This window comes from Eriocheir sinensis, chromosome 16, assembly GCF_024679095.1.
Source record: "Eriocheir sinensis breed Jianghai 21 chromosome 16, ASM2467909v1, whole genome shotgun sequence".
Classification (NCBI taxonomy): Eukaryota; Metazoa; Arthropoda; class Malacostraca; order Decapoda; family Varunidae; genus Eriocheir; species Eriocheir sinensis.
Genome location: NC_066524.1, coordinates 17,281,935 through 17,309,026, shown reverse-complemented (window position 1 = coordinate 17,309,026; position 27,092 = coordinate 17,281,935). Strand labels below are relative to the sequence as shown.

At 48.3% G+C, this 27,092-nt stretch overlaps 2 protein-coding genes and 1 long non-coding RNA gene across 7 annotated transcripts in view; 2 read left to right on the top strand and 1 right to left on the bottom strand.

The window, feature by feature from the left end:
- Positions 1-1,546: 1,546 nt before the first annotated feature.
- On the top strand, positions 1,547-18,278 carry LOC126999451 (uncharacterized). 5 transcript variants are annotated; one of them, XM_050862048.1, is made up of 19 exons: positions 1,548-1,758; positions 2,316-2,584; positions 2,710-3,114; positions 5,336-5,478; positions 10,243-10,360; positions 10,478-10,610; positions 11,522-11,721; positions 11,961-12,142; positions 12,294-12,477; positions 12,699-12,873; positions 13,031-13,108; positions 13,213-13,438; positions 13,670-13,884; positions 14,020-14,138; positions 14,369-14,524; positions 14,635-14,722; positions 14,821-14,887; positions 15,029-15,201; positions 15,640-18,278. In XM_050862048.1, the coding sequence occupies exons 3-19, from the start codon at positions 2,958-2,960 to the stop codon at positions 17,372-17,374; spliced, it is 4,149 nt and encodes a 1,382-aa protein (XP_050718005.1). In that variant the 5' UTR covers positions 1,548-1,758; positions 2,316-2,584; positions 2,710-2,957; the 3' UTR covers positions 17,375-18,278. The 5 variants fall into 5 exon arrangements, with proteins under 5 accessions (XP_050718008.1, XP_050718005.1, XP_050718004.1 ...); XM_050862051.1 differs by lacking the exon at positions 5,336-5,478 and adding an exon at positions 7,163-7,296 and having other exon boundaries at positions 1,547-1,758; positions 2,316-3,114; XM_050862047.1 differs by having other exon boundaries at positions 2,316-3,114.
- Positions 18,279-18,704: 426 nt separating this feature from the next.
- LOC126999455 (uncharacterized) overlaps positions 18,705-27,092 on the top strand; it is a 35,154-nt gene continuing 26,766 nt past the window's right edge. The window contains exon 1 of the long non-coding RNA XR_007753380.1: positions 18,705-19,370. This is a non-coding gene — a long non-coding RNA (uncharacterized LOC126999455). The remainder of the gene's footprint in view (positions 19,371-27,092) is intronic.
- LOC126999452 (uncharacterized) overlaps positions 20,540-27,092 on the bottom strand; it is a 55,376-nt gene continuing 48,823 nt past the window's right edge. Inside the window, exon 2 of the mRNA XM_050862052.1 lies at positions 20,540-25,593. Within this exon, the coding sequence (XP_050718009.1) occupies positions 22,471-25,566 (3,096 nt within the window). The 5' untranslated portion in view covers positions 25,567-25,593 and the 3' untranslated portion in view covers positions 20,540-22,470. The remainder of the gene's footprint in view (positions 25,594-27,092) is intronic.

Below are 27,092 nucleotides of genomic sequence, written 5' to 3'. Positions count from 1 at the left end.
ACCTGATATAGACGTGTGTTAATAGATTAAAAGAGAAGAAATAGATAGAGATAGAGAGATAGAAAGGAAAGAGAGAAATGAAAGACGATGAAAGAAAATGAAATAACCGCATGAAAGGAGTTAGTAAAATAGAAAAGAAAAATACATGCACATAAAACCTGTTAGACGTGAGTGAATATTGTGATAAGAAAATAAGTAGAAAAAGATAGACAGACAGAAAAGAAAGTGATATATAAGGAAGATGAGAAAGAGATCACTAACTTACAAGAAAGGCGTTAGAAAAATAGAAAAAAAAGAGATACACAAAACCAGTTCGATGTGTGTTAATAGAGTGATGGAGATAGATAGATAGATAAAGATAAAAAGACAAAAAGGACGATGGAAAGATAAATACTCAAAAAGATGATAAAGTAAATAAAAGATGGAGACAAAAAAGGCCTGTTAGAGGTGCGTGAATAGAGTGGAAGAGAAGAGATACATAGAGAAGAGAGAAAAGATACAGAAAAAAAGAAAATGAAAAAAACTGATAAATAACAACATGAAAAAGACTAGAAAAAATAGACAAATAAAACCCGATTAAAAAAAACAATGAAAAAAAGACATTAACTTAACTACACAAAAGAAAACAGAAAAATAAAAAAAATAAGATAGACACAAAACCAGTTACAGAAATTAGAAAAAAATAGACAGAAATAGACAAATAAAACATAATAGACAAAAAACAAAACAATGAAAGAGACAGACAGATATTAACTTACCTACACAAAAGAAGACAGAAAAATAAAAAAATAAGATAGACACAAAACCAGTTACAGAAATTAGAAAAAATAGACAGAAATAGACAAATAAAACATAATAGACAAAAAAAATCAATGAAAAAAAGAGAGACATTAACTTACCTACACAAAAGAAGACAGAAAAATAGAAAATAAGACAAACACAAAACCAGTTACAGAAATTAGAAAAAAATAGACAGAAATAGACAAATAAAACCTGATACACAAAAAACAAAACAATGAAAAAAAAGAGACAGACATTAACTTACCTACACAAAAGAAGACAGAGAAAAACAAAGAAAATAAGACAGACACAAAACCAATTATAGACGTGTATGAACTACCATGTGATGAAGAATAAGAGACGAAAGAGAGAGATAGACGACAGGGTGATAAAGGATAATTTAGATAAACACTTGAGAACCATTAATCATCACGCAAGAAGACAGATGCAGGGGATAGCAATGCAGCCACAGGAGTCTTCAAGTAAGTGTTATAGTAGTAGTAGTAGTAGTAGTAGTAGTAGTAGTAGGAGGAGGAGGAGGAGGAGGCATTGCAGTTGTTGTTGTTGTTGCTGTTTTGGTATACACACACACACACACACACACACACACACACACACACACACATCTGTTTCTCCCACACACTCTCCTCTTTCACCCTTTCCCCTCTCCTCCTCCTCCTCCTCCTCCTCCTCACTCCATCCATTGTCCCTCCTTATCTATCTTATCACTAGATACCAACAGTCATTTTTACCTCGCCGCGGTCACACACAACCTCTGCCACCACCGCTGACTCGCCTTCCCTTACGAGTGTGTGTTGCGTGCAGGCTGTTTTCCATTAGTGTGTTGCGTGTGTTTCTGGGCTCTCGATTCTGTGTTGCGAGGGAAAGCGAAGTGTTGAAGGGAAGCAGAAGTGGTAGCAGTGTTTTTTTGTGTGTTTTTTGCGTGTTTTTTGGTTCTTATCTTCGTTTTTTTTAAAGGTATGGTATTTTTTAGTGTGTGTGTGTGTGTGTGTGTGTGTGTGTGTGTGTGTGTGATCCCGTCTGTCTGTGTGTCTATCCGTCTCTCCGTCTGTCTGTACTTACGTCACAAATTCCTTCACTCAGTTCCGTCTCTCAATGACGTAAAAAAAAAAAAGAAGTAAAGAGGGTAAACAGATCAAGGAAAAAACGTGACCACGATAAAAAGAAACAAAAAAATAGGACCTAATAGATAGATTGCCATCCTGCCCCCGCCGCGCGCCGCCAGTCTGGGTGTCATAAATCAAGTTGAACAAAATAATTAATGGTTGAAACACGAGACCAGAGCAGCGGTTATGGAGCACTTGATTCATATTTACCGTCTAACTATGCGGATGTGTGTGTGGGAGGGGGGGAGGGGGGGTGCGTGTCTGTGTACGTGGGAGGGTGTGTGTGTGTGTGTGTGTGTGTGTTCAACTCATGCATACCTTTAACCGGTTCTAACCTGATGCATTTGTGAAACCATAAATCTACCTAACTCACAGCTGGTCTTATTTCTCTCTCTCTCTCTCTCTCAGACGTGCAGGTGAGGATAGCCGCGTTCAATTAACCTGTCCGACTCACTTTGGCACTTACCTGAGGAGAAGGAGGAGGAGGAGGAAGAGGAGGAGGAAACGAACATGCAAGAGAAGAAATAAAGGAGAGAAAGAAAGAAAAAAAGACAAAGAAAGAAAGAACGAAAGAACAGGAGGAGGAGAAAGAGGGAGAGGACACGAAGATACAAGAGAAGAAAGAAAGAAAGAAAGAAAAAAAAGAAAGACAACAGAAAGAAAAGAGGAAGGAAAAGGTGGAGGAAGAAATGACTGTTTGAAAAAAGAGAGGAGAAAGAGGAAGATAAGGAGGAAACGAACACACAAAAGAAGAAAGTAAGAAAAAAAAGAAAGACAACAGAAAGAAAAGAGGAAAGAAAAGGTGGAGGAAGAAATGACTGTTTTAAAAAAGAGAGGAGAAAGAGGAAGATAAGGAGGAAACGAACACACAAAAGAAGAAAGTAAGAAAAGAAAGAAAGAAAGAAAGCAAGAAAGAAAGAAAGAAAGAAAAGGTGGAAGAAGACGTGAATGACTAGTGATCGGCATGAACTCTGAGGTGCCCCAAGGTCCTCAGGTTCCCCAGGCTCTTCAGGAGAACCTCGCCCTTCGCACACACTCCCCAGGGCCGTGATGAGGGTGCCAGGACTTGTGGGGGCTCTCTGCGCCCTCCTCCTGGCCGCCGGTGCTCTGGGGGGCCGCGAGGTGGACAGCCAAAGGAAGGGTCTCTCAGCCCCCGCCATAGACGCCTTCCTGAAACGGATCACGAGGAGTTGCTGGAAGGAGTTAAGTAAGTGTTCGGGGTGGTGGTGCGTGTGGTAGTGGTGTTTTAGTGATGTGTGGTGGTGATTTAGGCCTATGGAACACTAACTTATTCTTTCTTTTTTTTATATTTTATTATCTTCTCTGAGTCTGATGGTAAGGTGGTGGTGGTGTTAGGAGGTGTGGTAGTGGTGTTTTAGTGATGTGTGGTGGTGATTTAGGCCTATGGAACACTAACTAGATTCTCCTTTTTACTATTCTTTTATTATCTTGAGGTGTCTGATGGTAAGGTGGTGGTGGTGTTAGGAGGTGTGGTAGTGGTGTTTTAGTGATGTGTGGTGGTGATTTAGGCCTATGGAACACTAACTAGATTCTCCTTTTTATTTTTCTTTATTATCTTGAGGTTTCTGATGGCAAGGTGGTGGTGGGGTTACTGAGGAGGAATTTACATAACTGCGCACCTGACCTTGAATACATAACTTATGACACACTTGTGAGACCAACACCAGTACTGCTCCACGGTGTGGGATCCTCACACACACACAGAAACATTGATAGGTCAGAACAAATCAACACCAAGGCGGCAAGGTTCATTACAAACAATTATACTCGAACGCCTGACATCACAACACGGATCAAACAACAGATAAAGTGGAACCTCTTCACATACGCAGACAAGCACACAGACTTACACTTATGTACAAGATCACAAACACTCACATTGACATTGATCCACACACAAACAGCCTACGTACTCGTAACACACACACCCATGAATACCAAACATATCACACTAACACTGACGCATACAAGCACTCATACTTTCCACGCACCATACATGACTGGAACAGCCTCCCTCAACAGATTTTATACTGCGGTACAATAGACTCATTCAGAAAACAAATACACACTCACTTGTCACCACAACACACCAACACTAACAATTGCACTTGATTCACTTCTCTCCCCCTCACACCCGGCTCCCCCGTCCCCCCGACAGCCAACACAAATATGCGTGTTATGAACCTGTACAGCTGCCCTGAGCCTTATTCGTCCAGATCCAGATTCAGGGCGTGTTGTGGTGGTGTTAGGGCGCGTGGTGGTGATTTAGGTCTATGAAGCACTGACTAGATTCTCCTTTTCATCATTCTTTTATTATCTTGAGGTTTCGGATGGTAAGGTGGTGGTGGTGCGGATGACTCTTGTAGCCCCTCGATGGTGATGAATTCTGTAGTGTAGGTCATTGGTGGTGGTGGTTATGTAGCCCTTAGTGGTATTGGATCCTGTAGGTCATTGGTGGTGGTGGTTATGTAGCCCTTAGTGGTATTGGATCCTGTAGGTCATTGGTGGTGGTGGTTATGTAGCCCTTAGTGGTATTGGATCCTGTAGGTCATTGGTGGTGGTGGTTATGTAGCCCTTAGTGGTATTGGATCCTGTAGGTCATTGGTGGTGGTGGTTATGTAGCCCTTAGTGGTATTGGATCCTGTAGGTCATTGGTGGTGGTGGTTATGTAGCCCTTAGTGGTATTGGATCCTGTAGGTCATTGGTGGTGGTGGTTATGTAGCCCTTAGTGGTATTGGATCCTGTAGGTCATTGGTGGTGGTGGTTATGTAGCCCTTAGTGGTATTGGATCCTGTAGGTCATTGGTGGTGGTGGGTTTTGTAGGTTTTTAGTGGTGGGGAATTCTGTTTATTTTCTTTCCTTTTTTTAACTTGTCTTTTTTTTTCTTTTCTCATCTCACTGTCTTGTATTTTGCTTTCCTTTTCCTTCTTTCCATTAACAGTTATTCCTATCTTTTTTTAACCCTTCCTGTTTTACCTGTTCTAATTTGTTGTTTCTTTTTTTAACTTTCTCATCTCACTGTCTTGTATTTTGCTTTCCTTTTCCTTTCCATTAACAGTTATTCTTATCTTTTTTTAACCCTCCTCATCTCACTGTCTTGTATTTTCCTTTCCTTTTCCTTTAGATTAATAGTTATTTTTAATTTTTTTTAACCTTCCTGTTTTACCTGTTCCAGTTTTTTTTTATTTCCTTTTATAACTTTCTTCTCATTCCTTTGTCTTGCATTTCTTTGTGGTATTGGATTCTGTATGTCATTGGTGGTGGTGGATTCTATAGGTATTAGTGATGGATTCTTTGTGGTATTGGATTCTGTATGACATTGGTGGTGTTGGATTCTATAGGTATTAGTGATGTATTCTTTGTGATATTGGATCCTGTAGTTTTTAGCGGTGGTGGTGATGTTTCAGCCGTCACCCCCTCGGAGGATGTGCTGTTCTGGCGTGTGGGGAGCGTGCAGGAGGTGTGGTGTTCCTTAGCGCAGACCCACGACCCCTCACTCTCCTCCGCCAACCTAACTATCATGAAGGACTCCGTTCCTCTCCCACACCAGGTGACCTTCTGTGTACCTGTGTCCTGGGTCCTTCTACCTGTCTCCGTTCCTCTTACCTGTGTTCGGTTATTTTACCTGTTCGATTTTTTCACTTGTCTTCCTCATTTTGTTTTCTTCTTTTTTTTTTTTATCTGTATCTTTTCGGTCCTTTCTCTCTCACCTGTCTTCCTTTTTTTTTCTTATCTTTGTCTTCAGTTTTGTCATTTGTGTCTTCCTCAACTTTTCTTCCTTTTTTTAACTTGTTTTATTTTCTCTTATCCTTTTTTTTTTTTTCTTCTCCTTTTAACTGTATTTTTTCGGTCCTTTCTCTCTCACCTGTCTTCGTTTTTTTTTCTGCTTATCTTTGTCATCGGTTTTCTCATTTGTGTCTACCTCAACTTTTTTCCTTTTTTTTAACTTGTTTTATTTTCTCTTATCCCATTTTTTTCTTGTATTTTTTCTCTATTCCTTGTCTTTCATTCCTTTTACTTGTCTTTGTTTTTTTTCTTAGTCATTTGCTTTCATTCCTTTAACGTCTTTGTTTTTTGTTGTTTTTTATCTCATTGTTTTATATTTTTCTATTCCTTTTCTTTCATTCCCTTAACTTGTCTTTGTTTCTCTTTTCCCATCCCATTGTCTTGTTATTTTCTTTCATTCTTCCTTTTCTTCTTTTATCAGTTATTCCTTTTTTTCAACGTCCATGTATTTTTCTTGTCCCATTTTTTCCTTCTGTTAACTTGTCCTTTTTGTCTCTCATTCTCCTGTCCTGTATTTTTCTTTCCTTCGCCTTCCTTCCATTTTTCCATTTTCCATTTTCTTTTTTCTTTTTTTATCAGTTATTCTTTTTTTTCAACCTCCATGTATTTTTCTTGTCCCATTTTTTTTCCTTCTGTTAACTTGCCCTTTTTGTCTCTTGTCTTGTATTTTCTCTCCTTCTCTCTCCTTCCATCACCAGTTATTCATATTTTTTCTTCAGTCTCTCCCAAATTATTCCTTCTTTAGACTTTTTTCTCTTCCAGTTGTCATGTATATATTTTTCCTTCTCTTTCCTTCTTTTACTTGTTATTCTTAAGTCTTTTCCAACGTCCATATTTTTCTTGTTCCCAGTTATGTCTTGTCTTCGTCTTACTAACTACAGTATATTTTCTTCTTTATTTTTCACTCGTTGTCTTCAGTATTTTCTCCATTCCATTTCTTTCCCCGTCGTCTGGAAGGTCAAATGCGCGCCTCGATCGGTATTTTTTTTCTCTTTTCTGATATAAACTTAAACTACTTCTTCGGGTGTTATACGTTAAGAGTTAAGTTGTTTTCGGGCACTTCACGAAAATAGAATATATCACTTTGTCTTATCTTTTATTTATGTATTTATTTATTTCCATGCTTATATTCGTGTTTACTTATATCTCTTCATCGATTTATCGTTTCATTGACTTCGCATCGTTCATTAATCTAGTTACCTGTTTAGCCGTGCATCCTTCGGTTCCTGTAGGGCAACGAATAATCTCTCTTCATTAGCATAACAGTGTACAATTATCATTATGCACCATCACTAACACCATTAATCGTTTAAGATCATTCACTCACATCTCACAGGAGAAGAACAAACAGAATCCACCAATGGGAAGCCGCGGAAGCAACACACAGCCAGTCACACGGCCGAACACAGACATACACACACACTAAGCCACACTCGCTGCTCTTTCAGGCTGCCGATTGGTCCAGGAGGGCGAGGAGGCCGTGACGTCATACCCAGAGTGTGAATGCCTCGTGACAGACACACACATGCCTCCCCCTCACACCCCACCCTCATCATCACCACCACAAGAACCATACCTCCAGGTGACACACGCATGCACTCACACCTGTTCACTGCACGACCTTAATTAACCTACCTGTTGAAGCCTGCCACCTGCCCTGACCTCTGCCAACGATAGTAATAATAGCTAATGCATGAATACTATTACTACTACTATTACTACTACTACTACTACAACCACTATTACCAACTACTGCTGCATGAATTTGATCTCTCCTACAATTACTACAATCATTTCCTCATTTCGTCTTTACTTAAATTTCGGTCCATATTCTCAGACGCTTCTCACAGTCACTATATCCAAAGGCCACAAAGGAGATTAGTTGGGTTCTCATGAGTATATTTTCACATTCATGGTGCAGAAGCCTTGTTCAGACTACCACTAGGCTCTAAAAACTACCCACGGAAATACATACACTACCTCTATCCCTCTGTATCCTCCATCTCTCGTACCTTTATAATACCTATTCCTCCCTATCCTCTTCTTCTCTGTCCTCTCTCCTTGTCTACTCATCTCCCTTTCCTCTCTCCAAGTACCTCATATCCCCCTGTATCCTCCATCTCCTTACCTGCATAACACCTGTCCGTAACAACTACCTCTTGGAAAGCCTTGTGTGTGTGTGTAAGAGGAGAGTATCAAGACGCCTCTCCACCTGAAATTGACCTCTCTTCTGGGCTCTCGTTCTTTTTCTTATGTCTGAGTCTGAGACATAAGAAAAAGGACGGGAGGCCAGAGGAGAGGCGTCTTGATACTCTCCTCCTACACACACACACACAAGGCTTTCCTAGAGGTTGTTGTTGTGTGTGGGTATTGCCGTGGGTAGTTTTTAGAGCCTCACACTCACAAGGATTTCCAAGAGGTTGTTGTTGTGTGTGGGTATTGCCGTGAGTAGTCTTATGTCTAGCGGCTTTTTTGTTGCTGTTTTGATTTTTTGCTCGATCTACCTCCCTTCCTTTTAAAAAAAAAAAGCCATGAAGTGTTTGAGAATATTGACCTAACTTAGTATCATAAACCACTTCACGTCCTGTATACCAAAATGAATGACCTCCTTCTCTTAATTGACACCTAAACAACAAACCCAATCCTTCAATCACCATGCACACAACACACTGATTAGCACACCTTGACGAGCACACCTGATTAGCACACCTGATCAGCACCCTCCAGCGCACATCATCACCTGTATTACTCACGGCATAATCACTGTTTGCACGGATGACCTTATCTTCACCCTCTGTCCCTCGGCTGTACTACGTCATACTAATAATTATTTCACAAGAGTTTTCGCTAACATACTTAACCTCTCTTTTGGTCGCTCTTTACTTTTATCTTTTTTTTTTTTGGAGCAGCGATTAGCGGGCTTTTTATCTACTCCTTTTTTATGTTTGCCCTTGAGCTGCTTCCTTTCCTCTTAAAAAAAATTGTTTACTGTCTTCATCAGCTGTCGAACCATCACTGCAATAAAAGTTACGTTCAAGTTCAAGGTTTTCTTCTTTTAACATTTTATTCAATTGAGCAACTATGATTATGGTTGTCCTGTTTTCATTTTCATTTCTATCATCGCTTTTTTCTGATTTATTTTCGTTCTGTTAACCGGCGATTCATCTGCTATTTTTTTTTTCTTTTTTTCTCTTCATGCATGCGGACCCTAACTGACTACTTTTTTATTTGCTTCATTTCTAAATTACTTGCTTGATGTGATTATTTTATTACTGAATTGAATGGATTAAAGATTTCCTTATTCTAGTGATTTTTTTTTTTTGCTGTTTAAACTTTTTGACTTTTCTCTTTATCACTTTTATTCTCCTTTTTCTTTCTTTCTTCATGCATGTTTTTTTGGTAATTCCCTTTGATTCTATTTAATGCATGTTCTAATAGTTATCTTTCTGTCTCTTCCTTAATGCATGTTTTATTATAATTCTCTTTCTCTTTCTTTGTTAATGCATGTTTCTTATAATTGTCTTTCTCTTTTTTTTAATGCATGTTTTTTTTCTATAATAATTCTCTATCTTTTTTTTTAATGAATGTTTCTTATAATTTTCTTTCTTTTTATTTGTTAATGCATGTTTTTTCTTTAATGGGTTTCTATGTCTCTTTGATAATGTATGTTTCTTATAATTTTCTTTCTTTCTCTCTTTTTTCATGCATGTTTTTCTTTAATAATTCTCTTTGTGTGTTAATTAATGCATGTGTCTAATAATTCTTGCCATTTACTTTGCAGCTCCATCTGGAAAGAGCTATTTTAATGCCTCTGAACCTATGAGAATGATTTTTATTAGTATTGTGATTATTTTCTGGCAAGGAAGATTTTAAAAGTAACTCAGTATGCTTTGTTCTTTCATTATTTCCTTGTGATTAATAGTTCATAGTTATTTTTTTACATTAAGATTTATTTGAACTTTTTTTTCACAAGATTATAATTGGATTTAGGTTCAGTGTCATTTCCTTTTGTATAAGATTTCACTGTTGTTATATTTTTCACGTAATATTGGTTCAAATCTTACAAGTTTATAATTGATTTAGTTTCAACGGCACTTCTTATTAAACGTTAGTATTTTAATTAGTTCCTATATACTAGCTAATTTATCCTAGTATTACCTCTTCTAACACTTCTTCCTAATTTTTTCTATATCCTCAAAAGACACCAATTCAGCAAGTCCCGATACTTCATCCTATAATTGCTACGTCTAACTCTTTTTCCTTCATCACTCTCTCTATATACTCTGATATCGCGGATTCAGGTAGTTCTGTTATACTGGCTCCTTCCTCCTTCCATTGCCATGTCTAACGCTTTTTCCTCCATCTCCATATATACATTCGAATGCCGCATATGCACTACCGTGACGCCAAAACACCCATCCACCGCCGCCGACCAATCACAACGCGGGTACCGGATGACGTCACACGGTAATCCCCGCCCACCGCCGCCACGGACCAATGGCAACGCGGGTTCCTGGTGACGCCGCAGACTGTGAACGAGACCACCATAAAAGTGACGCTCAACTTGACGCGGCCGGAGTCGTACAAACTTATCTGCAGCGACGACGCCAAGGACCAGATGTGCATGAGTCAGGTCTACGTTGGTTGTAAGTACAGGTGTTTACAGGTGTTAGTAGGCACCGGAAACTAAACGGTATTCTGATTTCATTCATTTTCACTTATCTGTCTATTCGCTCAGACCTTCCTTTTTTTTCCCTCCTCAGACGAGCCATTGGAGGTGGAGGATCTGCAGTGCGTCTCTCACAACTGGGAGTCATTCTCGTGTAACTGGACGCTGCCTTACAACCCCGTGCAGCCGGCGAACAAAGACTACGTGCCCTACCTCATGCCCCTGGAGTGAGTGCCGGAGGAGAAGGAGGAGGAGGAGGATTGAGGGTAGAAGGCTTGTGTTCTCAGACTCCTTCGGTTCTAACAACATTAATTTCCAAAGGTCACAAAGAAGATTAGTCCGGTTCTCATGCGTCTTTTTTCACGAAGGAGGAGGAGGAGGAACAACTATTTTCACGAAGGAGGAGGAGGAGGAACAACTATTTTCACGAAGGAGGAGGAGGAGGAGGAACAACTATTTTCACGAAGGAGGAGGAGGAGGAACAACTATTTTCACGAAGGAGGAGGAGGAGGAACAACTATTTTCACGAAGGAGGAGGAGGAGGAACAACTTTTAGAGGAGGAGGAGGAACAACTATTTTCACGAAGGAGGAGGAGGAGGAACAACTATTTTTACGAAGGAGGAGGAGGAGGAACAACTACATATTTTCACGAAGGAGGAGGAGGAGGAGGAACAACTATTTTCACGAAGGAGGAGGAGGAGGAGGAACAACTACATATTTTCACGAAGGAGGAGGAGGAGGAGGAACAACTATTTTCACGAAGGAGGAGGAGGAGGAGGAACAACTATTTTCACGAAGGAGGAGGAGGAGGAACAACTATTTTCACGAAGGAGGAGGAGGAGGAACAACTATTTTCACGAAGGAGGAGGAGGAACAACTATTTTCACGAAGGAGGAGGAGGAGGAACAACTATTTTCACGAAGGAGGAGGAGGAGGAGGAACAACTATTTTCACGAAGGAGGAGGAGGAGGATTGAATGATAAAACCCTGTATTTTTTGCCTTCGTCTCTTCCAACAACTATTTTCAAAGGCCACAGTAGCTCACTCCCATTTTCTTTGCTCTCGTTATTCAGGTCGTTTTCTTTTTATTGGGGGTGACTGAATTGCTTTTAGTGTCTATGTGTTTTATGCCCTCAGTGATCCGACCAGAAAGAGTCTGTGCGCGTGCAATGACTACGACAACCTCCTCGGGGACGGCTGTGAATGTCCCGAGACCTGCTGCTTGTGGGGCCGCGAGGACTACTACCCGGTCTCGCCCCAAATGGTCGTCATGTTCGTGGCGGAGAACGACCTCGGCTCCACCATCTTCAACTACACCATTGACAACTATGCCGTGGGTGAGAGAGAGAGAGAGAGAGAGAGAGAGAGAGAGAGAGAGAGAGAGAGAGAGAGAGCACTTTGTGAACTGTTTCCGCATTTCGTACTGTCCCGTATTTTATAACATGATTCCTTAAATATGTGTGTGGGCGTGGGGTATGGGGAGAGAGAGAGAGAGAGAGAGAGAGAGAGAGAGAGAGAGAGAGAGAGAGAGATTATAATTTGCAATATAACAAACACAGACGCACTTTTCCCACAGTGTTGCCAAACCCCATGAATGAGGTGACGGCGGCGGCGGCGGCGGCGAGGCTGGAGGCGGTGGTGGGGTGGACGCTGCCGGCGCCCATGACCACCTTCGCTGCATCCGCCGCTGGGGTGCTGGTGCGGGTGGATCACAGACTCACGGACGACGGGGCGGGACGGACGGGGGCGTGGGTGCAGGTGAGTGGGGGGGGGGATGGCGTGCTTCTGTCAGCCATTTAGCAGGGCCGTTATTTTTCCTTTCCTTGACGTTTGGGAAGTTAAATAGTGGAACAGGGAAGGGATGGAGTGTGTGTGTGTGTGTGTGTGTGTAACGTCTCGCCGTCCCCAGGGTGAGGTGGTCAAGTGTCGCAGCACCTCCTGCCAGACGGACCAGCAGGTGGTGCAGCTGGAGCACTGGTGGCGCCGGTACGAGGTGCGTGTGCGCCTGCGGTCCGCCGCGGCGCCGCAGCCCGTGGAGGAGGACGGCTGGTGGTCTGACTGGCAGCCCCGCTACGTGAACACCTCGGCGGCAGGTGGGTGTGGTTCCCCACGGGCTGATCATGTTCTCAACTCGTTTCTTTTAATTTGTTAAGATGCCTCTGTCATCACTGGTTCTTTATATATATATATTCACTGCTACCGTCCAAGCTTCTCTAAGGAAAGCTGTATAACTTGACATCACTCGTGTGTGTGTGTGTGTGTGTGTGTGTGTGTGTGTGTATGCCCCCCTGACCTGCCCCGCGGTGCCCCGCAGCCCCCGATGCCCCGCCGGGCGTGGGCCCCGGCACCTTCCAGGCCGAGGCGGCGGGCTTCGCGGGGCTGAGCGACCTGTGCCTGGCGTGGCGCACGGTGCCGCCGCTGCTCCACAACGGGTCTGACTTCGGGTACCTGGCGCAGCTGTGCGCCGCCGGCGACGACGATGAGCTCAGGTGAGCTGCGGCGAGGTGTTGCACGCAGACACCAGTGTTGTCAAGCTCGAGAGAGTTACTTGATGTTCTAATAGTGTAATATCATGAACTAATAAGTATAATGACCAATAATGCCGTGAGTGTGCCTTGCCTGAGTGTTGCGGCGGCGGTGTTGCAGGTGTGAGGTGTTGAGGGAAGTCGCCGTCACCGAGAGCTTCGCTGTGTTCCAGAACGTGTCCAGCTCGGCGCCCTACACGTGAGTGTTGCCGTGTGTTGCGTTGTGTTGCGGTGGCGTGCGGTGCGGCTATGTTGCGTGTGTTGTGGTGGCGTGTTGTGTTGACCTACTGTTCTTGTTTTTAGGCTGCGGGTGTCGGCACACAACAGTGCGGGCGGCGGGCCGTGGGCGGCAGTATGGGTTGCAGCGGCGGGGGCGCGCCCCGCCCCGCCCCTGCTGCCGGTGGTGGTGCAGCACGCCGGGGTGGGGCGGCAGGACGCTCTCTACGAGCTGCGCTGGGCCCCGGGGAGCGAGGGGAACCACACCGTCTACCTGTGCACCGGGGAGCACCAGAGTGCGCGGCCGTGCACGGTGAGCGGCGGGACTGTGTTCCCTTATACTCTTCTTCAAGACCACTCCTCCCTCTGATCACCTCTGTAAACACCCTTGCTGAACCTGGGCGCCCTGCACCCTGCCCCTCACCTTCTTCCCTTAACCATGCCAGCTGCAGGTAAAGCATCAGTTCGCTCCTCCTCTTCTCTCTCTGCCAATACTTCGTCGTTCTCCAGCCCCTCCCCCTCTCACCGTCCCCTTCCCCCCCAGGGCCAGCTGTACTGGGTCTCGGCGGGTAACACCTCCGCCGTCAACCTCACCCTGCGGGACTTCGGGCTGCAGGACGCCTCGCCCGCGCAAATCTCCTTCGCAGTGTCCGTTGAGGACGCCGCCGACGCCTCCAGTGGCTTCTCCTGGGACCGTTGCGGCGCCCCGCAGCCCTACACCGGCGTGCGCGCCTCCCCGGAGCCGGGCGACCCCGTCACGTGAGTGTGGCGTGTGTGGTGTTGCTGTGCACGACTGTCTTGTCTTGCCTCCCGCTTCTTGTAATGCTGGGTACAGGTTTGTCTCCCCAAGGCGGGGCGTCCAAACACCTTTACCAGCCATACTTTCACCCGCAGGAGCAGCTCGGCGGTGGAGTTGCCGTGGACTCTGAGCTGCAGCTTCAGGGCGGGCGTGGTGGAGGAAGTGGAGGCCACCTACTGCCGCGGGGCGCACGCCTCGCCGGAGAATTGTACAGGTGAGGGGGTCAGGGGCTAGGGGGGTGCCGTCAGGGTCCAGGGCATAGAGTAGAGGGTAGAGCGCACACACTGAGTGGTACGTGCGGTGGCTGTAGGGCTGAGGGGCACGGGCCACGGGGTAGATGGCACGGGACACAGGGGAGGAGTGATGCAAACACTGAATAGAGCAGACAGCAATCCTATCCCGGGAGAACGTGTGACGCGCTATACTGACCCTTCCCCGCCGCAGAGAAGCCAGTGTCGACGACGGGTCAGCCGTGGGCGGGGACCGTGCGCGTGTCGGGGCTGGCTGCCGGCGAGGAGTACACGGCGTGGCTGCGGCTGCACTACCGCGGCGGCGCCTCGGCCTGGGCTGACGGCAGGACCTTCACGACTAACACTGCAGGTGGGTGGCTGAGCGGCGCGGGGGGTCGAGAAGAACAAGGAATCGTGGAAAGGTTAAAAGGTTGGTTTATCGTAGTGGGCCGTGTGGTGATAAGTTTTCCGTGTCGGCAGGCGCGGAGGAGTGGCTCATCGTGGTGGTGGCGGGCGTGGTGGTGCTGGCCTCCGTCATCCTCGTCTTCGGCCTCGTCTACGGCAAGAGGTGGGGAGAGAGAGAGAGAGAGAGAGAGAGAGAGAGAGAGAGAGAGAGAGAGAGAGAGAGAGAGAGAGAGTCTAATAAATTCTGTTCGTCTCTTCCAGGAAATTCGTGGACAACCTGAAGAAGCTGCGCGTCAAGCCGTCCCTTCCCTCTGGCCTTGTCCCTGCGGTGAGCCCGGCACACACACACACACACACACACACACACACACACATACACACACTTCCTCTGTCCATAATAATCCAATATGTTACATCATTTTACCGTACAAACAGATGTCACATAACTAACCACTATTTCCGTCATCAGGGGCGGCAACAGGAGCCCCGCGGAAGCTTCAACGGAGTGGGAGGAAGGGGTAAAGGGGGTGACGGAAGAGGAGGGGTAGGAGGGGGCGGTGTGCCCGTCAACCAAACCACCGTCTCGCCCTCCTTCAAGAATCCTGTCTACGGCCACACCCTTCCCACGGTCGTCGGTCAAAGGTGAGTGCTGGGCAGGTACATTAAGTGCTTTCGAGAGGAGAGTATATCGAGACACCTCAACTCCCAAAATTGACTTCTCTTTTAGCCATTTTTCTAAACTCCTTTTTTTTATATAGGGGGAGTGTTTAGCGGGCTTTTTTTCTCTCACTATTTTTTTTTTTTGCCCTTGAGCTGCTTCTTGTACTGTAAAAAAAAAAAATACTACGAGCTTGACTCCATCCTGAAAATAATAGAACTATCTAAGAACTCTATTTGTCTGTCTATCTATATATCTATCCATCTATCTATCTGTATCTATCTATTTGTCTCCCGCCTTCCCTCTGACACCTCTATCTATCTGTCTATCTATTTATATCTATCTATCCATCTATCTGTCTGTCTCCCCCCTTCCCTCCTACACCTCTGCTTCACTCACCACTCCTTCATGTCCTCCCGAAGGCCGTCCTTGTCCTTGAACGGTGAAGAGATGGGGGGAGACGAGTCCTTGGGCCGCGGGGTGTCGCAGGGCGGAAGACCAACCCACCAGGACCAGCTACAACAAGCCCCAAGAAGTAACACAAACGAGGACCTTCCCAACACAACCACAACAACCCCTGAAGAAGGCACGGTAGTCTCCAGCCCGTCCTCGGAGTGCCTGATATCGTCGCCGTCCTCTCCCGATCCACTCCTGCGGAAGACCTACGCGCCGCAGTATGTCTCGCCGTACTTCTCCGAGAGCGAGGGAGAAGGACGCGACACCCCCACAAAACCTCTCTTCCCAGGTGGCTATGTCGGTCTTGCAGGGCCTGGGGACAGCGGAGGAGGAAGAGGGCAAGGACGAGGAGGCAGTCAATCACCCCCTACAGAAACATGGAGTGGAAGTAGTGGCGGGAATAGTGGTTACGTCCCTCCGTCAGCGTGCACGAAGCTTCCCATGTCAGCCACGCCCGCAAGTCCAGGCTACGTGACAGCCCAGCACGGGGAGCACGTAGCCACAGGGAGTCCAGGCTACGTGCAGTCCGATGCCATCCCGCACCCTCTCCACACCCCAGAAGGTCAGAGTGGCTATGTGAGTGCGGACTTCCCGATGATGGTGACTGACGCAGCGCCACCAGGAACGATCTACGACCCTCTGACGACCAGCAAGGACCCCGCAGCATCAAACCACGACCCTGGGGACTCTATTCCTTCTACAGCGTCCCGGAAAGGTGATATGGATGTCTGTGAGGAAGGAAAACAGATCGAGAAGCCAAGTTATGTGTCACTGCCTGATATGTCGTGGATGGGGGATAAGGAAACGGCTCCCAGCACTGATAAACTCGACATTGAAGGCAGCGAGAGTTGTGAGAAGCCAAGTTATGTGTTAATGCCTGATATGTCGTGGATGGGGGACAAGCAAACGACTCCCAGCACTGATACACTCGACATTGAAGGCAGCGAGGGTTGTGAGAAGCCAAGATATGTGACCCTGCCTGATATGTCGTGGATGGGGGACAAACACACGGCTCCCAGCACTGATAAACTCGTTATTAGAGGCAGTGAGAGTCAGAAAAACCCTCCACGCACCGCCAGCAACGCCCCAGCACCAGGATACATCGCCGTCCAGCCCCCAGACTTCGGGAACCACACGCAGAAGGCGGACACGGAAGAGAGAACGGGAAGCCAGGACACGGAACCCATAGGACACTACCACGACCTGAAATCCTTTTCCGATCTCCTTTCCAAGCCTTCCAACGTTCTTCATCCCTTCCCAGTTCATCTCTCAACCCCAGTCTTCCCAGTAACCACCCATGATGCCCCTGGAGTCCCCTGTGAGGTCCCAAAACCCGGTATTCCGCACTGGGGGAGAGGTACAAGTGATGGATACGTGCCTCTGCCCGTCACAAGAGCAGACGACGCCAGCGAGAAGGAAAATTCAAGCAGAACGAATCCATGGATTAACTCTCTCATATCGCCACCCAGAGCCTCCATGACCTCAGAAGAGCCACTTACAGGCATCTCCTTTGTTGTGCTTGGTGATAATCCCTCTAGAAACTCCTCCGTCAATGCTGGAATGGAAATTAAGGAGACGAATGTGAACTCCGATGACGAGAGGGAGGGCGAGGGGGTGGAGAACGAGAGGGATGAAAACGATAGATTGTCAATTGATGGTCTTCCTAAGGGGTACAGCAGAGTAGGGAACCCGCCCCAGTGATTATAAGTAAAAAGAAAACTATATGCACTCTGGAGTACAGTACACATTAGCTTTAAGACGTTTTGCCGGTAAGAATGAACCGGTCTTGTGCAGTAACCTTATAATTATTTTGTCTCGTGGAAAGGATAAGCCACAGAAGAGGGAGAAGTTCGTAATCTTACAACTTTTATAAATATCGTTTAAGTTTTATCGATAAGAATGAGAGTCTTGTGAAGTAGCTTAATATTTCGTCTTGTTTGAGGAACTATAAATCATACAAGATAATTTTTTAATTTTTTTATGTTTTGCCTGTGGCTCCGGCAGGCTTTCTCGGTGGGGCCTGATGGTCGGCCCCAGCCCGTCATGGCGCAGGCGAGTGTTCATAGTGGCGCCATCTTGCTTAGCTCTTGCTGCCCCCCGGAGCCCATCTTTGATCTTCTCTTTAGAGAGAGAATCTAGAGTCCGGGGTTGATAAGTGGTCTTCAGGACAGCATGTGACTGAAAAATCCCAACTCGTGGCGGCGGGCGGGACGCGAACCCACGCCCACACGCTAACCACTCAGCCACTATGGTTTAAACTTAATAATAGTACGGTTACATCACTTAAATCAGTCAGCTCCTTGTTTTTATAGTTACCAAATGTTTTATACACAAACAGTGAATATATAGCATAGGGGAGGTTTAGTCTTAGTTGATCTTCGTCTTTGTGTCTGACACCACCACTAAGTGACTGTGCTGGAAATTGGTCGTCATGGTTCGTCTCGTGTCGTGCTAAGAATCATCGTTAGCTCTTGTTCAATATTTCACACTAGTTTATCGCTTAAGTTAAAAAATAGAAATGCTTGTTACATTAAACACGCTGCTTAAACTACCTTTTCCTGTGTTTGTCGTTTATGGTTGACTGGTGGTTTGGATAAGGGTAACCTCGCTCAAACTACCATTACTGCATTAATACAACCTAGCACACAACGCAAGGATTTCTGTGTTAGTGTAAGCTCTACCATGTATTGCTTTCATGTGCACGATCGCCTAATATAGCTGATAATCTAGAGCAGTTAATTGAGGGTCTGTCTAGTTTTCTACCTATAATAAGGAGAGAGCGCAACAAACCAACGATACCACAAGAAAATATTAATGTAGAATTGTAAAATAAACAGAGGAGTATAATTAAACGATAGAATGGTTGTTAGTTTAGCAGTCAAATAAGGATCTCTGTCTAGTATCCTACCTAAAATAAGATAACAACATCCTGACCAAACCAGTGATGGCACAAGAAAATATTAATGTAAGATTGTAAAATAAACAGAGGAGTATAATTACCGATGAAATAGTTGTTTAGAGCAGTCAAATAAATATTAATGTAAGATTGTAAAATAAACAGAGGAGTATAATTACCGATGAAATAGTTGTTTAGAGCAGTCAAATAAGCGTCTTTTCCTATTTTTCTTTCTAAACAAAACCCCAGACAAAACAACAGCCCAGATCCTGCCTTACCCAATAATCACGAGAAAATATTAATGTATGCTTGTAAAATAAAGAGTGGAGGATAGTTAAAACGAAAAACACCGATCTCTCATAAAGCCCATAGTACTTAATGATCAGTTCAAGCTTGTTTACGAAAGGGAACACACACACATCCGCTAGACCCACGTAACGCAATCGCTTTTATTAGTTTCCAAGCACGGTAGAGGAAGCCAAACCAGTTATCATCCACGAACATTATCGGGAAGAAGAACAATTACCCAGGAAGTTAATAAGGAAGAATGTTTAATAAGAGTGCAAAGACGGGAACCTGCAAGGGGGTGGGGCCTGGAGCGGAAGTGGGCGTGGCCTCTCCGCTTGGGGTCTCGTCAGAGCGTTCCCGGCAACAGGTGGGGGAATGCACGCCTGTTTTTTTTGCTTGCATTTCCGATACTCCGACATTTTATTTGAGTTTGTTTTTTTGTTTGTGTGTTGGTGTGTTGCAAATGGTGGCTGCAGAAGAAGAAGGAGGATGTGATGGTTGGTCTTCTGATAGGTATGTGGTTTTGTTGTTATTGTTGTTAATTGTTAGTTTTCCGTCGTTTATTAATATTTTGTCTTGTTCTTCATTTATTCTTCCTCTTCCTTTCTCTATTCCTTCTTGTGATAGATATGTGGTATCGTTGTTATCAGTTTTTCCATTTTTTGTCGTGTTTTTAATATATTCTTCCTCTTCGTTTTTTTTTTATATTCCTGTTGCTTCTAATCGTTGTGGTATTATAGTATTTTTTTTTTACATTAATTTCATTCTCCCATTCTTCCTCTTTACCCTTTCTATTTTTTACTTCCTTGCCTATATTCTTCAGTTTTCCTTCTTCCTTCTCTTCCTTTTCCTTTCTATTCGTTTCTATACTTACCCATTTATTACTTGCTTTCTTGTCCCTTCTCTTCGTAGTCTTGCACCTCGTTTTCTTTCCAATTCTCTTATTTACTTCGTTTTCTGCTCCTTTCATGATAGCCTAACACCTCATTTTATTTTTCTCTCTCGCTTACTTCAATTTCTCTTCTCTTATCATAGCCTAGCATATCATTTTCTTTTTCTCTCGTTTGCTTCATTTTCTCTTCTCTTGTCATAGCCTAGCATATCATTTTCTTTTTTCTCTCGTTTGCTTCATTTTCTCTTCTCTTATCATAGCCTAGCATATCATTTTCTTTTTCTCTCGTTTACTTCATTTTCTCTTCTCTTATTATAGCCTAACATATCATTTTCTTTTTCTCTCGTTTACTTCATTTTCTCTTCTCTTATCATAGCCTAGTATCTCATTTTCTTTTATAATTCTCTTATTTACTTCTTTTCTCCTCTTTCGTTATAGCCTAGTATATAATTTTCTTTTCCTCTCTCGTTTACTTAATTTTCTCCTTTCGTCATAGCCTTGTATTTCTCTTTTTTTCCCTCTATAATAATCGCACATCAAGCCATCATTATTGTGTGTGTGTGTGTGTGTGTGTGTGTGTGTGTGCTTATATACTTACTCATGTTATTATTGCTTTATTTTGTCTGCTTTCATGTCTAGTGTAAGGGTTGTATGTTGAAGGTGTCTGGTGGTTCAGTAGTACGGTTGTTGGTTGTACAGGTTAATTATATATATACACAGGTAGCGGTCCAGGGGGGGGGGGGGGAGGGGGAGGGGGAGGGGTTATGAAATGTCAAGGTTACAACAGATATCGTTTATTTGATATGACAATATTTATTACCCGAAGAGAGAGAGAGAGATAGAGAGTACCAGCCCCTACACACACACACACACACACACACACACACAGCTTTGAATGGTGGAATATTTTTGTAGTGAATCCAGAAATACAATAAAAAATAAGTGTTTGTTCGCAGGTACAGTGAAGTAGAATGTGTTTTGTTTATCGTATTTAAAAGAGTAAATGTCTTATCAGAGGAGACTTAAGTTACTATATGGAATGGGCGCCCAGTGAAAATAATAATAATAATGATAATAATAATGATAGTAGTAATAGCACCTTAAAACAGACATACATAATAAAACCACAGCACAATTTCTGGATCCATTTTCACTCAAACACCAATAAAAATAATAATAAGAATAATCAATAAAATATAGATAAAAACAGTGACACACACACACACACACACACACACACACACACTCAGGGCTGGTTCGGAGGAATAAAAACAAAATAAAACTAAATAATAAACATAAAACAGTTCCGTAGATGCATCTTCGCTTCTCTCTCACAGGTAAACATGAATCCAAAAAATATCGGTGGTTACAAGTTAAATATCTAAGGAAATGTCTCACCGTGGGCGTGGGCGTGGGCGTGGCTAGACACAGGAATGTTTAGCCAGGTAGTGCGTTTGTGGATACGTATTATGTACACCTGACGCCCACACCTGCATACCTACACACGTACACACACATGTCCGTATCTCCCTCAGTCAGCAACATTTCGTCCGCTCATCAAGTCTTCACGGGTCACTTGTCATTCTTCCTCTCTCCCTCCCTCCGCGGTGGTATACAGTAAACATAACATAGAGTAATTATTATTATCGTCTAGTATTCTCTTCTCGTCTACACGTGTCCAGACTGTGTCCACGTGGCTACAGCGCGATAAGAGACGGGGACACGTTTGTTATGGCAGAATGCGAGGTGGCTGTAGGACTGGGGAGGCGCAGCGCGAGGAGCAGCAGGGGACGCGCCGTGCAGGTGACCGCGGGGCGCGGAGGCTCCCGTGCCTCCAGCCCTCGCTCCCTCGCTCCTCCGCTCCCTCCCTCCCCGATGTGTGAGGCTTCAGACCCCACTCACTCCATCCCTGAGTATAAAGTTACGAAAGGAACAACACCATCATCACCACATCCGCGCCAGGCCACCGGTGCACACACACACAAACACACACACACACACGCACTCACACACACAAACACAAACACCCTGGTTGACCGGTAGCCGCGGATCACGTCCCAACGGAATGATTGACACGAAAGCAACACCTGCGTGGCGCCGCCCGCGTGTGGCCGCCCACCGGCGCGTCCGTGGTGGCGGCGGGGCGTCGCCTACGCCGGACACAGGTCTGGGGCCGGGGCGGCGGGCTGATGCCACCACGAGGAACAGGGGCGCGAGGCGCGGTGCGGCGGCCTTCCCGCGGGGGGAAGGGCGCCCAGCGGTCCTCCTGAGGGGCGCGGCGCCCGGGCCGGCACGGGGCCTCGGGCGCTGCCTAATACCCGCGTACATCCAAACTATAATACTGTGGCACAGTCTTTTGACGGCCGCGAATGACGGGCCGGGCGCCGAGGGACACACGCACGCGCGGCCACGTTCACTGCTATAGCGCCAAGAATCCTTGACGGTCCGCCACGAGCACCTCACACACCACAGTGTTTGTTGCCGCAGCGCAGAGTGCGGCCTATGTACAGTACACGTCCTATAGCTGACTAGAGCCTACGACCATGGCTAGAAGCATCCACGACACAGAGCAGGGGGGCGGGGGGGCGGGGGGGGCAAGGGGGCACAACCAACCTGGTGCTGGCGCCCTCACCCGCCGCGGCGAGGCGCCAGCACCACACTGCACCATCACTGCACTTGAGATCACGACTCACACGGGGCCTGCACGGCACTGCGCGGCGCTCAGGAGTGTGAGGAGCGGGCGATGTGGAGGAAGAAGGCCACCTTGTCGGTGGCCTGGTGGCCGCACATGTTGCAGGTGAAGGGGTTGCGGTAGCCGTGGTAGCCCATGTGCATGGTGTACATGACCACGTCCTTGAAGGCCATGTCGCAGAACTGGCAGTGGTGGGCTCTGCGCCATACCTCCTGCTGCGCCCCCTCCTGCGGCACGTCGCTCTGCTCCAGGGGCATGAGTGGCGGCATGCGGGCCTCGGCGCCCTTGCCGGGGCTCTCCTCATCATCCCGGCGCGCGTCCTCGTCGTGGCCGGAGCTCTCGCCCTCGGCGCTCTCGCTGAGGCGCAGTGCGATGCGCTCCAGCTTGAAGGCGCGGCCCTTTCGGCGGTTCTTGGAGGGCGGCGTGGAGGTCTCTGAGCGCGGCGGCGACGCGGACTGCGGCGACGAGTGGTTGGGCGAGACGGACTGGCGGCACTCGCTGCGCTGCTGCAGCGGCGGCGGCTCCTTGCTGGTGTCCCGCACCTGCTGCGGGGGCGTCTGCTCCTTCGCGCTCATCTGCTGCAGCGGCGTCTGCTCTTTGCTCAGGTCCAAGACGCCGTCCGTGGTGGGCGAGAGGGTCTGCTCCGACTGCTGCATCGTGATATGGGGCTGGGGCAGGGGCTGGGGGGAGTGCAGGCGGGGGACGGTCACCTGGGGCTGGGGCTGGGACTGAGGGGAGTGCAGGCGGTGGTCCTCCTCCATGGGCAGCAGCGGGCGGGGCCCCGGGAAGGCCGGGTGCGTGAACTGCTGCAGGTGCTGCTGCAGGCCGAAGGCGGGGTGGATCTGGCCGCCCACCATCTGCTGATAGATGAAGGGGTTCATGGCGCGCGCCAGATACTCCTTCAGGTTCTGGGCGGCGGCCAGCGGGCCGTACATGTGGCTGGCCTCCGAGGTGAGCGGCGGCGGCGGTGGGGGAGGCGCATGGTGCGGGAAGAGCGGCGGGCGAGGCGGCGAGAGGGAGTGCCGCTCGGGGGAGGCGCTGCTGCAGTGGTCCATGGCGGAGGGCGGGGAGCGCGGCGACAGGGAGATATCCTCGCGCCGCTCCGAGGCCGCGTGGGCCATCATGTGCTGCGAGAAGGCCTCGCGGCCCTCGGCCACGTAGTCGCACAACGTGCAGCGCAGCCCCTCCGCCGGGGAGGGCGGCTTGGCGTTGGCGGCGGCACGCTCCCGCTCCAGCAGCAGCTCCCGAAGGTGCTCGCGGCTCTCCAGGGCGCGGGGCTCCTCGGGGGACTTTTCGAGGGCGCGGGACAGGATTGGCGAGGAGCTCTGGAAGTTCTCCATTACGCCGGGGTAAGGGTAGGGGAAGGGGGAGTGCGGGGTGCTGGTGGCGGGGGCGGGGGCCATGGGCTGGGCCTTCCTGGCGGGGGTCTTGGCGGGGGGGTTCTCGATGATGTTAGGTGGTGGGATGGCGTTGTTGGCTTGCATCTGGGCCTTGAGCAGCTGCGCCTGGAGCTGGTAGTGCGGCGGCAGGATGGGCATGCCCTTCTCGTCCTTCTTGAGCTTGGGGCCGCGCCGCGTGCCGTACACGTCGATGATGGGGATGGGGTTGGGCGTGCCGTCGGGGTTGAGCACCATGGCGGGGTTGTGGCCGTATTTGCGGAGGTGCAGCTTGAGGGAGTGGCAGTACTTGGTGGCGTAGGTGCAGTCGGAGCAGCGGTACTGGTAGATGTTGCTGTGGGACTTCATGTGCGAGTTGAGCATGGACTTGTTGACGCACGAGTAGTTACACTTGTTGCACTTGAAGGGCTTGGAGCCGAAGTGGTTCCTGAGGTGGTACTCGAGGTGGTGCTTGTACTCCGTGACAAAGGGACACTTGGGGCAGGTCAGCAGCTTCTCGCTCTTGATGTGCGAGCGTGCGTGCTCCCAGAAGTCACTCTTGGTGATGGCCACGTACTCACACTGCTTACACTTGAACGTCTTGACCTTGCCTTGTGCGTTGACGCGCGGCACGCGGATGCCCTCCATGTCCTCCGGGCAGTCCGCGCTGAGGCCGTGCTCGCCCTGCAGGTGCTCGCGCAGCTTGGGCTCCGAGTGCGTGGTGAACTCACACTTGGTGCACTTGTGGTCGTAGTGCGTGTTGAGGTGCGTGTTGAACTGGTAGCGCGAGGCGCACGAGTACGAGCACAGGTGGCACTGGAACACCTGCTTGCCGCTGCCGTCCTCGCCCTTGCTGGACATGACGCCCGAGAGCTCCATGGCCTGCTGCAGGCGCGACAGGTGGTCCATGTCCCCGTCGATGCCCGGGCCCGTGGAGTCCGTGGTGTCGTCGCCGTCTGGCTCCACGCTGGACGGCATGCGCTCGTCGGGGCCCTGGAAGCTCTCGTCGTAGGGCGACATGCGCTCCGGGTCGTCGTTGTGCTTGAAGTGGTCCTCAGGGGCCTGCGTGCGGGCGCAGTCCGTCGGCAGGTCCGGGGACTCACCCGCCTTGTTGATGGGCGACCTGGCCACCTCGCCGTCCTGCCGCCGGAAGGCGAAGGCTGCCTGCTGGGCCTCCCCCGCCTCGGCCTCCGCGTCCTGCGGCTCTTCCTTCACCTGGGAGTGGCACGCCTGCGGGGACGGCTCGCCGCGGCTCGGCTGCATGCCGTCCTGGCCGCGGCTGCCGCCGGCCTCGGGCTCCTGCTCGCTGGGCGGCTCCTCCTTGGGCACGCAGGCCTCGTGGGGCTGCTCGTACGCCTGCCGGGCAGCGTCGTACATCTGCGAGGCCGCCTCGTGCTGCAGCCTCATGCGCTGCTCGTACAGGCGCCGCAGGTCGTGCTGCACCTGTTGGTCGCCGAAGCTCCTGTCGGCGTGCGCCAGCTGCTGGTCACCGGCGTGGGCTCGCTCCAGCTCCAGGGCGGCCCGCATGGTGGCCTCGTAGCCAGCGAGGGGCGGGATGACCGACACGCGGCCCTCGTAGCTGATGCCGCTGGCGCCGTGCCGCTCCGAGGGCTTGGAGGCCGCGGCTGGGCGGGACGAGGCGGTGGGCAGGCTGCTGGCGGCCAGGGACTGGGACGGGGCGGCCTCGCACTCCGTAGACATGGCGGGGGCGGGGAAGAGGTCAGCGGAGAGCGGCGGCGGCTGCAACATGGGGCGCGGCGGGGCACTCCGTCACTCCTGCCGGGGGGAGGAGACACGTTATTAACTATAAGACATCACTCAGGGACACACACACACACACACACACACACACACACACACACACGCCAATAACACGGCAATAACGGCTCGTCAATGTTTGTCACGCGTGTGTTCCGGCGCGTTGGCTGTGTGTGGCACGGCGGCAACAAGGGACGAGTCGTCGCGCGGCCACGCCTCCTCGTCATTACGCGCACATCCATAACCAGGTGCAAATGTTGACAGGTAAACACGAGGCGCCGATCCCCTGCATTACCGACGCCGAGTAAACACCGCGCGATTTCAACACAGACAGACAGATGAAGACAGACAGAGGGAGAAAAAGACAGAGAAACGTTCCCCCGCCGTCCGTCACTCGCCGAAAACAAACTCGTAAACGGAAAGAAAAAAAAGAAAAAGAGAGAAAAGAAATCACGTAAATAAAAATAATCCATGGAGGGAGAACCGTGAAAGTGTTACTAAATGCGACGTAAAGCTTATTGTTCCTCCCTTTCCTCCACCCTTTCCCTCCTCTCTCCCCAATCCCACCTCTTACCTCCCTTTCTCTCTCCCCCTCTCCCTCACCTCCCACCTTTCTCTCCCTTATTTTCCAGCCTTTTGTTTCTTCTACCGCTTCCCTCTTTCCTCCCATCTATTCCCCCTTTCTCTACCTCCTTTCTAGTCCCTCCTCCCATATTCTTTCCTTCCCTTCCTTCATTCCTTCCTATTTTAGTGCCATTTTCTCTTACCTCCCTTCCTCTCTCTCCCCCGTTCCCTCTCCTCCCACACTAGACCCCTTTCTCTCCCTTCTTTTCCAGCCGCTATTTTCCTCTCCTGTTTTTTTTTTACCCCTTCCCTCTTTCCTCCCATCTATTCCCCTTTTCTCCCCTTTCTTTATCCCCTTTTTAGCTCCTTCTCCTATATCCTTCCCTCCCCTTCCTCCATTCCTTCCTTCTTTAGTGCCCTTTCCCTCCCTCCCTCCCTCCTTCTTCACTTCGTCCACTCAGTCTTCTTTCTCCTCTCCCCTTCCTCCTCCTCCTCCTCCTCCTCCTCCCCCTCTTCCTCCTCTCGTAGTATTGACGCTGTGTGACGTGACTATTACAGGACCAGGTGCTGCCTCACGCGCCGAAAACGTAAACACACACACACACACACACACGCACACACACACATTACGCCACCTATCCGCTTCCGACCTTTCTTCCTTCCTTCCTTCTTTCATTCACTATCCTTCCTTCTCTTCCTCCTTCCTTTTGTCATGCTTTCCTTCCTTCCTTTCTTCTTTCCCTCTTTCCCTCCCTCCTTCCTTCCTTCTATCCTTACATGTTTGAATTGAGATCGAGAAATTAGTTAAAAAGAAGGAGAGCTGAGGTTAGTTAAGGTTAATTAATGTTCCCTATCGGCTCACCTGTCTTTGTTTACCTGTGTTCACCTGTTTATTTATATACCTGGTGATTAATGAAATGGAATAATAAGAGAAATAGAAATATAATTGAAGA

Coding starts and splice junctions, on each gene's coding strand:
- LOC126999451 (XM_050862048.1), top strand. CDS start 2,958: ATGAGGGTGCCAGGACTTGTGGGGGCTCTCTGCGCCCTCCTCCTGGCC. Junction 3,115..5,335: donor GAGTTGCTGGAAGGAGTTAA/GTAAGTGTTCGG, acceptor GTGATGTTTCAG/CCGTCACCCCCTCGGAGGAT. Junction 15,202..15,639: donor CCCACGGTCGTCGGTCAAAG/GTGAGTGCTGGG, acceptor GTCCTCCCGAAG/GCCGTCCTTGTCCTTGAACG.